Genomic DNA, 11,853 nt, shown 5'->3' on the forward strand with positions numbered 1-11,853 from the left:
AGCCAGGTGTGGTGGCAGGTGCCTCCAATCCCAGCTACTCAGGAGGCTGAGGCAGGAGAATGGTATGAACCCGGGAGGCGGAACCTGCCATGAGCTGAGATCGCACCACTGCACTCCAGCCTAGGCGACAGAGTGAGACTTTGTCTCAAAATAATAACAATGATAATAATAATAAGCTGTAGACAACACTCTAGAACTTCACCCGCCTCCTCATACTTGATGTCCTCTGAGATGCTATTTGGGAGAGATTCCTGTACCCTCTTTTATTCCTGAAGGTAGCATTCTCTAAAGCTCCCCTCTCCCCCTAACTCCATCCTTTAAGGCAAAGAGCACCCTGAGGTAATCAGCATTCAAGACCCACCTTGTGCCCCACTTAGAAATGGTCCCTTTGGGCATTTCCTCAAATACAGGTGGTTTCAAATCCTGGCTCTGTCACTTTTGGCTGGGTGATCACAGACATGCCGCTTAACCTCTGTAATCCTCGGTATCTATATCTACAAATGCAAATAACAATAAACATTTCTATAGCACTATCCAGTCTACAGATTGCCTTCATGTTAATTATCACATTTATTTCTCATGACTGACAGGTGAGGTTGTAATCACGTTCATCATAATCCCCATGTGACCAATAAGAAAGCTGAGACTTGGCCAGGTGCAATGGCTCACGCCTGTAATCCCAGCACTTTGGGAGGCTGAGGCGGGTGGATCACGAGGTCAGGAGATCGAGACCATCCTAGATTACATGGTGACTAAAAATACTGGGATTTTTAATTTTAAATTTTAAATTTTAATTTTAAATACTGAGATTTAAGTCTCTACTAAAAATACAAAAATTCACCAGGGGTGGTGGTGTGCGCCTGTAATTCCAATTCCTCAGGAGGCTGAGGCAGGAGAACTGCTTGAACCCGGGAGGCAGAAGTTGCAGGGAGCTGAGATTGTGCCACTGCACTCCAGCCAGGGCGACAAAGCGAGATTCCGTCTCAAAACAAAGAAAAAAATGAAAACTGAGACTTCACAAAAGCTCAGTTGTCTAGGTCACACCCACAGTAAAATGCAGAACAGAGACATAAGAGCACACCCTGATTCTCAACTGCAAACCCTTGCCACCACCACATTTGCCAGTCACGAAGGGCAGCCAGGGCTATTGGGTTGGGACCGACAAGGGCATTGGTGTGCATCCCCGTGTCTCCACCAGCCGCTGGGTGATCTTGGGCAAGTTACCTAATCTCTCTGGGCCTCTGTTTCCTCAATGATAAAATGAAAATAATATATACCTTGAGAGTTCTGGTCAGGCTTAAAAGAATATATACACAAAGTACCCTGCTAAGTGCCCAGCACATAATATATATACCAATAATTAGCAGCAGCCAAGTGCAGTGGCTCATGCCTATAATCCCAGCACTTTGGGAAGCCGAGGCAGGAGGATTGCTTGAGTCCAAGAGTTCAAGACCAACCTGGCCAACAGGTGAAATCCTGTCTCTACTGAAAATACAAAAATTAGCTGGGAGCGGAGGCGTGCGCCTGTAATCCCAGTTGCTCAGGAGGCTGAGGCAGGAGAATCACTTGAACACAGGAGGTGGAGGTTGCAGTGAGCCGAAATCATGATACTGTACTCCAGCCTGGATGACAGAGTGAGACTCTGTCTCAAAAATTAATAATAATAATAATAATAAGTAGTGACTATTTTCATTGTGCACATAGAAGTCCTATGAATACTATTTGGGGGGGCCAGGCATGCTAAGTCACACCTATAATCTCAGCACTTTGGGAGACCGAGGTGGGAGGATTACTTGAGTTCAGGAGTTTGAGACCAACCTGGGCAACATAGCAAAACACCTTCTCTACAAAATTAAAAATTAAAAAATTAGCAAGGCATAGTGGCACATGCCTGTAGTCCCAGCTGCCTGAGAGCCTGAGACAGGAGGATATCTTAAACCCCAGAGGTCGAGGGCACCACTGCACTCCAGCCTGGGTGACAGAGCAAGACCCTGTCTCAAAAAGAAAAACAACAACAACAACAACAAAAAGAAAACACTGTGAGTGCTTGTAACAATGAACAGTGTTCTTATCTTATTCCTCTTTTCCCTCTAATGGACCCGGTCTTGAGTGAGTTTCTTAATTTTCTCACCTGTTAAATGGGGAGAACAATGGTGCCTGCCCCCAGAGAGTTGGTGGGAGGAGTAAAGAAGCTCAGGTGCCCGGGCATGTGGTTCACATCTGTAATCCCAGCACTTTGGGAGGCCGAGGAGGGCGGATCACCTGAGGTCAGGAGTTCAAGGCCAGCCTAACCAACATGGAGAAACCCTATCTCTACTAAAAGTACAAAATCAGCGGGAGTGGTGGCTCAGGACTGTAATCCCAGCTACTCAGGAGGCTGAGGCAGGAGAATCAGTGAACCCGGGAGGCAGAGGTTGCAGTGAGCTGAGATTGCGCCTTTGCACTCTAGCCTGGGCAACAAGAGCAAAACTCCATCTCAAAGAAAAAAAAAAAATAGAAGTTCGTGTGTGTCAAGGGCTTAGAGCTGTGCTCAGCACAAGAAGTGTGAGCTGCGTCTGATGGTCTTTGAGATCCCCCAGGGGCAAAGACAAACCTTTGTACCTCCCCCGAGACCCCATTAGGGCAGGGACATCCACCCCTCTTAGGTCAGCCCAGCAACTCCTCAGCCACCCCAAGTCTTTTTATTATTATTAATTTTTTGGGGGGACAGGGTGACAGGGTCTTATTCTGTCACCCAGGCTAGAGTACAGTGTTGCGATCTTGGCTCACCACAGTCTCAACCTCCTGGCCTCAAGTGATCCTCCCGCCCCAGCCTCCCAAATTGCTGAGATTACAGGAGTGAGCCACCACACCCGGCTCTCAAGTCTATTTTTAAAGCAATTTGTCTGTGGGCCCTTTGCAGGGGGCAGCTTCCCGGAGGCCGGTGGCCTGGCCCTGTAATTTGGAAAGACTGTGGGTATTCCTGGAGCCCACGGGCAGCCTGTGGCCCAGAGCTGGGGCACTCAGGCTCCCAGCAGGGTGGGGCCTGGCCTCCAAGGTGACCAGTCAGCCACTACCCCCTCTCCCCCGCCACAGCAGGCCCCAAAGTCCAGAGTCCCCTCCAGCCCCACCTCAGATGTTGGCTCCCCTCCCCTCTCCCGTGTCTTACCCAATGCTTCAATGGCTGACAGGCAGTGGGGCCACCATGAACAGGGCTAACTTAGGGTGGAAGAATGTGGGCATCCATCAGGAAAAGGGGTGATGCCTGCCAGCCCTATTGCCCAGGTGAAACCAGGAGGCCCACTAGGTGGGCAGGAGGTGGGTTCTTCCCTCAGGAAATCTAAGCCTCACCTCTCACTCCTCCCCACCGCCACCCCCTCTGCCCACCACATACCCCCAGTCACCAGGTCCTGTGGACGCTTCCTTCTAAATCTGTTCCCTCCTCTCCATCACAACTGTCACTGCCTTTGCTCAGGCCTCCCCTTCTCTCTCCTGGCCGATTTCAACACCTCTTGCAGTTCTCCCTGCCTCCATCTTGCCTGTAGCCAGTCCAGTCCCCAAAGGAGGGCAGAGTGATTATATATATATACATATATACACACACATATATATACATGCACACACACATATACACACACACACACACACACATATATATATTTTTTTGTTTGTTTGTTTGTGTTTGAGATGGAGTCTCGCTCTGTTGCCCAGGCTAGATTGCAGTGGTGTGATCTCAGCCCACTGTAAGCTCCACCTTCCAGATTCACGCCATTCTCCTGACTCAGCCTCCCGAGTAGCTGGAACTACAGGCACCCGCCACCACACCCAGCTAATTTTTTGTATTTTTAGTAGAGACAGAGTTTCACCTTGTTAGCCAGGATGGTCTTGATCTCCTGACCTCATGATCCACCCGTCTCGGCCTCCCAAAGTGCTGGGATTACAGGCCTGAGCCACCACGCCCGGCCATATTTTTTTAATTGATTTAATTTTAGAGACAGGGTCTTGCTCTGTCACCCAGCTGGAGTGCAGTGGTCTGATCATAGTTCATTGCAACCTTGAACTCTTGGGCTCAAGCGATCCTCCTGCCTCAGCCTCCCAAAGCTGGGATTACAGGCGTGAACTACTGCACCCAGCCATAATCTTTCTTAAAATTTCAAATTTGGGCCAGGTGCAATGGCTCACACCTGTAATCCCAGCACTTCAGGAGGCTGAGGCGGGTGGATCACTTAAGCTCAGGAGTTCGAGACCCAGCCTGGGCAACATCAGGAAACCTCATCTCTACAAAGAAATACAAAAATTAGTTGGGCATGGTGGCATGCGCCTGTAGTCCCAGTTACTTAGGAGGCTAAGGCGGGAGAATCAATTGAGCTAGGAAGGTCAAGACTGCAGTGACTCATGATGGCACCACTGCACTCCAGCCTGGGCGAATGAGTGAGATCCTATCTCAGTAAAAAAAAAAAAAAAACCTAAAAAAAATTACAAATTTGAGCACATGCAAAACTCTTCAGTGGCTCCCCATTTGCTTTAGGATAAAGTCACATATCTGAACTAACCCAGCCTCCAAGGCCAAGTCACCCCCACTAGCCTCTCTGACCCCATCCATCTTCCACTCCCCTTTGCATTCCAACTTTGCTAAACTGCTTGTGACTCTTCCTATATCCCCAGCACCTAGCACAGTGCTCAGCAAATGTTTACTAAATAACAATAGTTGTATTTTAACACTGGCTTGTATTTATTGAACACTTATTCTTTTTTTTTTTTTTTTTTTTTTCCGAGACAGAGTCTCACTCTGTGCCCAGGCTGGAGTACAGTTGCACGATCTCAGCTCACTGCAACCTCTGCCTCCCGGGTTCAAGCGATTCTCCTGTCTCAGCCTCCCGAGTAGCTGGGACTACAGGCACGTGCTGCCACAACTGGCTAATTTTTGTATTTTTAGTAGAGACGGGCTTTCACCATGTTGTCCAGGCTGGTCTTGATCTCCTGGACTCAAGCAATCTGCCTGCCTTGGCCTCTCAAAGAACTGGAGTACAGACAAAGAACTGGAGTACAAGCACCTGGCTGCTCAAGTGATTCTCCCACCTCAGCCTCCTGTGTAGCTGGGATTATAGGCACACACCACCACACCCAGCTAATTTTGTGTGTGTGTATTTTTTGTAGAGACAGGATTTCGCCATGGTTCCCAGGCTGGTTACGAATTCCTGGGCTCAAGCGATCTGCCTGTCTTGACTTCCCAAAGTGCTGGGATCACAGGAGTGAGCCACGGTGCCCAACCTGAACATTTACTTCTCACTAGTGTTAAGTATTAACACTCACAGTGTTAAGTGTCTTATGTACATTATACTACTTAAGCCTCAGAATTCTCTATTAGGTTCTTTCCCCATTTTACAGATGAAGCAGCTCAGGCTCAGAGAGGTTAAGCAACTAGCCTAAGGTCACACAGCCAATCAAGAGGAGTGTGAATCTGGTGCCCAAGCTCATTCTGTAAGCTCCTGAATGAAGAGGATGTTCTCACCTCTTCTGGCCCCAGACAACTCCCCCTCACCTCACAACCACCCTCTTTCCCGCCTGCCCCTGGTATACCCTAACAGCTCTCTTCAGTTCAGCCTACAGCAGCTCCCAGGGGGCAGGCAGGGGGCTGAGACCTCTGCCCTGGAGTCCCCTGAGCCTTTCCCCTTCCCCTAGACGTGGAGCATGGAGCGTGGGCGCTGGGACACAAACTGTGCTCCATCATGGTGAAGCAGGAGCAGAGCCCGGAGCTGCCCGTGGACCCTCTGGCTGCCCCGTCGGCCATGGCTGCCGCAGCCGCCATGGCCACCACCCCGCTGCTGGGCCTCAGCCCCTTGTCCAGGCTGCCCATCCCCCACCAGGTGAGCCTGGGGATGGTTTGCAGGGGCTGAGGGAGGGAGGAGGGCTGGTGGGTCTGTGGGAAGAGTTGCCCAAAGCCCTGTGCCCCGGGGCTCTGTGAACAGGAAGACACGAGCCTCAGGGCTGAGGGTGGGAAGCCTCAGCCCAGCCCCGGCCTCCGCCGACTCCACTGGCTGCCCCTTCACCATCCCTCAACGGGCACAAGCCACAGACCCCTTGGAGTAACAAAGGCTCTCGCCTGTGCAGAAAAAGACAGCTTGCAGGGCTCCAGGCAGGGCTGGCATCAGGAGCCCAGTCCAGAGGTAGACCCTGAGTCCAGGGTCTCAGAGGTAGAGACAACCCAGGCCGATGACTTTTCTCAAAGCTTCAGGATTTTTAAAAAAGAAAGACCAAAATGGAAATTCAAAAAAAAAAAAGTGTGCTATATTCCAATTGTTTACATTTATGAGATTAATATTTTTAACCCACACTCTCAGGCTGAACTCCCACCTCCACGAATGTGTAGATGACAGCATTCAGCTATAAACCCAAGACCCCTCTGGGAATGTGAACCCCAGACCCCTGGCTCCCAGCCGAGGCCCTGCCTTAGTCCCAGCTCGGTGCCTCCTTTGTGTTCTGGGCACATTGCATGTCCTCCTCTGTAAAATGGGCTCACGAACCCCCTAAGGTGCCTCTAGATTCCACAGGATGAGCAGCATCTTGAAATCCCTAGATGGGAACGTGGCTGGCCCTGCCCCCTGCTGGCCACACGGCTCACTTGCTCAAACTGTAGGCGGCCGAAGCAAGAAAGGTCAGCCCCTCTCTGCCCCACCACAGACCCATGGGATCAAGGGTTGGTGGCAAATATGCAGGATCTTTTGAGACCGTCTCCAAGACTGGTTCTGGGACTCCTCAGGCCTTGCCAAAGGAGTGACAGCAGCAGCAGCCAGAGGCGAGGAGGCTTCAGAAAGGGAAACTGAGGCTCAAGGGGTTAAGCAATTTGCCCAAAATCATGCAGTTAGAAGCAACTGACCTGCCTTCCAAATTCGGCCTGCCAGACCCTGAAGCCCACACAGGTGAGGTCATAACTCCTAGTAGAAGGCACAGGAGCTGGCATTGTCAACAGTGAGCTCTCTGCACCACAGTCCCCTCTCACTCGACGGATCAGCTGGGATGTAGACCAAGGAACCTCCAAGGTCCCTGCCAACTTGAACTTTCTGGGATTCTTACTCACCAGCCTACACTCTGGATTCTGCATCCCACCCACAATATCATGATCTTCTCTCTGGGGCTGCAGCCCAGGACCTGAAATCCAGCCCCCAACACCATGCCTTCCTCAGAGAGAGCACCACTTACATGCATATCAGTAGTCACGTGTACAAAGCCATGCATGATCTTGAAGTCCTTTCTGGAACAACAAGTCAGAATAGAAATAAAGAGAAATGCGTGTTTGTTAAAAATGTCCATCTGCTTCTATCAGGCCCTTGCTTCAAATCCATTAGGAGCTCTCATTGCCTCCAACTTCTTTGTCTGGATTCTACTTCTATTTATACCCCAGGACTCATTTCAGACTTTGACTTCTCAGAGAGCGTCCTCAGAGCCCCCAACCAATTAATGCCTCCTTCTTCCGTACTATTGCTACCAGCCATTGAACAGCTACACTATTCCAGACATTACCTCTTGTTCTTGTCCTCATGGCAACCCGCATACCAAAGCCTGTGTGGCCTTCACAGTTGGTGTGGAAGGTGGCCCCACCCTCAGAGGTTCACCTTCTCTGAGCTTAAGGTCTGAGCTACACTACTTGGCCACCAGTCCTTTCTCTTAGGTGTGGCTTGGCTTCTCTAAGCTCAAGAACTTGCCTCTGTTCCCTCGCAGCTGTGCCCAGAACTCCAAGCCCAGCCACTTCCCCAACTGTGCAGGGCAGGCCACCAACCTTAGGGAGGAGGTGGGTAGATGGCATGGTGGGGACAGATCCAGGGGCAGCTAATGGAGCTGGGCTTGTCTGTTCCTCAGGCCCCAGGAGAGATGACTCAGCTGCCAGTGATCAAAGCAGAGCCTCCGGAGGTGAACCAGTTCCTCAAAGTGACACCGGGTAGGTGTCCAGGGGAAGGGCTCTTCCCCTCCAGTCGTGGGCAGATAGCATCCCTACTTCCTTGGTTCAGCCCACCCCTGTCTCTTGACAACCCCGCCTCCAGAATATCCTCTCCACCCTGCCCTACCCACTCTCCCTCCATCCATGCCCGCTCTAAGTCCAGTCCTCTTCTTTTTTTTTTTTTTTGAGATGGAGTCTCACTCTGTCACCCATGCTGGAGTGCAGTGGCGCAATCTCGGCTCACTGCAACCTCCCCATCCTAGGTTCAAACAATTCTCCTGTCTCAGCCTCCTGAGTACCTGGGATTACAGGTGCCCAACACCACACCTGGCTAATTTTTGTATTTTTTAGTAGTGACAGGGTTTCGCCATATTGGTCAGGCTGGTCTCGAACTCCTGACCTCAGGTGATCTACTTGCCTCAGCCTTCTGGAGTACTGGGATTACAGGCATGAGCCACTGCACCCGGCCTTCATCCAGTCCTCTTCTTGCCCAATCTACTGCTGCCATCGCTCCTGCTTGCCCAGCCTGACCCTGTGAGAGAAATGCCCCAGTCACCTTCTAGGGTTGCTGAGCTGGAGCTTAGTGACCTTCTGGAGTTGTGAGGTTAAGGCCCTGAACCCTGTGAAGTCAGGGATCGGGTAGGACCTCCCAATAATTCAGCTCCTAGGATGTCTACGCCAAAGGCGAGCTGTAAAGGAGCTGGGCCTCTGTGGTGTCAGATGAGGCAGCACCCAGGAATTGGCTACCTGGATGTCAACTGTCTTTCTGACACTGCAGAGGGGTTTCTGATGTCACAGCTGAGGCCAAGGGCCTGGCAGTCCATGTCCCACAATGTCAGTGCTGGTGCAAGCCCATGCTCAGCTGAACTCATGATGTCCAAGTGGAGCTGGTGTGCAACGTTGCTAACCGGGTTTCCCCTGCTCTTCCCAGAGGACCTGGTGCAGATGCCTCCGACGCCTCCCAGCAGCCACGGCAGTGACAGCGACGGCTCCCAGAGTCCCCGCTCTCTGCCCCCCTCCAGCCCTGTCAGGCCCATGGCACGCTCCTCCACGGCCATCTCCACCTCCCCACTCCTCACTGCCCCTCACGTAAGGAGCTGGGGATGGGCTGATCCCGGAAGTGAGGAATTGAATAGATCCGCCTGAGCGCACAGCCAGTGGGGAGGGTTTGGGGAGCCCTGAGACTGATCCCCACCCTCATCAGAATTCAGAGGGATGCCTACCTGGGAGTATGCGAGTTTGTCCTTTTTTTTTTTTTTTTTTTTTTTGAGTCTCACTCTGTCGCCCAGGTTGGAGGGCAGTGACTCAGTCTTGGCTCACTGCAACATCTGCCTCCCAGGTTCAAGCAATTCTCCTGTCTCAGCCTCCCAGGTAGCTGGTATTACAGGCACTTGCTACTGCGTCCGGCTAATTTTTTTTTTTTTTTTTTAGATGGAGTCTCACTCTGTCACCAGGCTGGAGTACAACCTCCACCTCCTGGGTTCAAGTGATTCTCCTGCCTCAGCCTCCTGAGTAGCTGGTACTACAGGTGCACGCCACCATGCCCAGCTAATTTTTGTAATTTTAGTAGAGACAGGGTTTCACCACGTTGGCCAAGCTGGTCTCGATCTCTTGACCTTGTGATCTGCCCGCGTCAGCCTCCCAAAGTGCTGGGATTACAGGCGTGAGCCACCGCACCCAGCTGGGAATTCAAATCCTTTCGCCCTGCCTCATGGTGAACAGGAGACTGTTGCAGAGCCAGGACTAGAACTTGACATTCCTGAACTCCAGGGGATGACCCAGGCTGCCTCCAAAGAGTGCTGTGTGAGGGGCAGTGCCCAGATGGTCCACAATCCCCAGGAAACATGGAGCTAGGCCCTGAGCCCTGGGATGGGTGTGGAGTCTCCCAAGCCAAGATTGTAGGGAGGGGTCTGATGGAGATGCTATTTGGGGCATCCTGGACAAGTAAGCTTTGAGGGTGTGGTCTCAGGGATGAGATCCAGGAAGCCCTCCCGAACAATGCACTAAGAGCCTAACACCTGAGCTCTCAGCACCACCCTGGCACCTGACACGTGTTACTGAATTTCACCCAGATCCAGCCCCTTTTCAGATGAGGAAACTGAGGCACAGAGCGTTGTGTGCCTTGCCCAGGTCATATAGATAGCACATGGCAGAGCTTGAATTTGAACCCAGGGCTGCCTGGCTCCTAACTACCACGTCGTACTTCCTACAGAAATTACAGGGGACATCAGGGCCACTGCTCCTGACAGAGGAGGAGAAGCGGACCCTGATTGCTGAGGGCTACCCTATCCCCACAAAACTCCCCCTCACCAAAGCCGAGGAGAAGGCCTTAAAGAGAGTCCGGAGGAAAATCAAGAACAAGGTAACGCCTGCCACCCTGGGGCTTCAGAGTGCTTCCTTGGTGGGTGGGCTCCCCTGGCATACCAGCTCTGAAATTGGGGGGCCCAGGAAGTGGATATGTGGCAGTGCTAACCCTTGTTTTTGGGCCTCCCCGTCTAGATCTCGGCCCAGGAGAGCCGTCGTAAGAAGAAGGAGTATGTGGAGTGTCTAGAAAAGAAGTAAGGGGCTTGGAAGGGGTGGGGTATCCATGTGCCATTCCCTCCCCTGACCTGCCCTCCCCAGGCCTTCCCTCAGGGGGCAGCAGAGGCAGGGGGCACAGGGAGTGTGACGGTGGTGGGCAGGGCCGAGGGGGCTGCCCCTAAGCCTGTGCCTGCTTGGCCCCTACAGGGTGGAGACATTTACATCTGAGAACAATGAACTGTGGAAGAAGGTAGAGACGCTGGAGAATGCCAACAGGTGGGTGGTGCCTCCTGCATCCAACCTGGCCCCCTGCCCCTCTGCAACCTGTGCCTGGCTTTGCATAGCTCTGGGAGACAGGGGAGAGGAGAGAGAACTAAGTTTAGGATAACAGGGACCCCAGAAACACACCCTGTAGCCTTGGGCCACTTACATCCTGCCACTGCCTGCGTTCCCATTTTTCCTCACCTGCTAGACACCTGGCAGGGTGGGGGAGTTGCTTAAGTGAGCAGGTGTTTTCAAACTGTGGTCCTCAGACCAACAACAACCCCTGGGAATTATGAGACATGCTTATTCTCTGGCCCCTTGCCAGGTCTGCTGAATCAGATGCTCCGGGGGTAGGACCCAGCGCCCTGTGTTTTAATAAGCCCTCCAGGTAATTAGGTTATACCCTCAAGTTTGAGAACCACTGGTGTAAATCCCTGTTACTCAAAGCCAGTTGCCCCGGACAGGCAACATCAGCATCACCTGGGAGCTTGTTAGAAATGCAGGCCGGGCACAGTGGCTCATGCCTGTAATCTCAACACTTTGGGAGGATAAGGGGGGGCGGATCATTTGAGTAGGAGTTCGAGACCAGACTGACCAACATGGTGAAACCCCATCTCTACTGAAAATAGAAAATTAGCTGGGCGTGGTGGCAGGCGCCTGTAATCCCAGCTACTCGGGAGGCTGAGGGAGAAGAATCACTTGAATCCAGGAGGCGGCGGTTGCAGTGAGCTGACATTCTGCCACTGCACTCTAGCCTGGGTCAGACACCATCTCAAAAAAACACAAAAATGCAGAATATCAGAACTCTCTCCAGACTTACTAAGCTAAAAACTGCACATTCACAAGGTCTTGGGTGATTCACATGCACTATGAAGTTTGAGAAACAGGAGTGTAGAGACAGCAGCACAGTGCCTGGCAGGTAGCAGCCACGTAAAGTCACAGCTCTGGGTTCTTATACTGCTCTGCCATTTTTGTGACTGGAGAAATCGTTAAATATCTCTGGGCCCCTGTTTCTTCGTCTAAATGGGGATGATAGAAACATTATCTCATAGGGTCGGACACAGTGGCTCACGCCTGTAATCCCAGCACTTTGGGAGGCCAAGGCGGGCAGATCACTTGAGGCCAGGAGTTCAAGACCAGCCTGGCCAACATGG

At 51.9% G+C, this 11,853-nt stretch overlaps 1 protein-coding gene across 1 annotated transcript in view; it reads left to right on the forward strand.

The window, feature by feature from the left end:
- CREB3L1 (cAMP responsive element binding protein 3-like 1) overlaps positions 1-11,853 on the forward strand; it is a 44,426-nt gene that overhangs the window by 25,029 nt on the left and 7,544 nt on the right. Inside the window, exons 3-8 of the mRNA XM_011963303.1 lie at positions 5,662-5,846; positions 7,837-7,915; positions 8,847-9,004; positions 10,128-10,277; positions 10,415-10,473; positions 10,643-10,711. Of these exons, the coding sequence (XP_011818693.1) occupies positions 5,662-5,846; positions 7,837-7,915; positions 8,847-9,004; positions 10,128-10,277; positions 10,415-10,473; positions 10,643-10,711 (700 nt within the window). The remainder of the gene's footprint in view (positions 1-5,661; positions 5,847-7,836; positions 7,916-8,846; positions 9,005-10,127; positions 10,278-10,414; positions 10,474-10,642; positions 10,712-11,853) is intronic.

The sequence above is a fragment of the Colobus angolensis genome, unplaced genomic scaffold (genome assembly GCF_000951035.1).
Source record: "Colobus angolensis palliatus isolate OR3802 unplaced genomic scaffold, Cang.pa_1.0 Scaffold61, whole genome shotgun sequence".
Lineage (NCBI taxonomy): Eukaryota > Metazoa > Chordata > Mammalia > Primates > Cercopithecidae > Colobus > Colobus angolensis.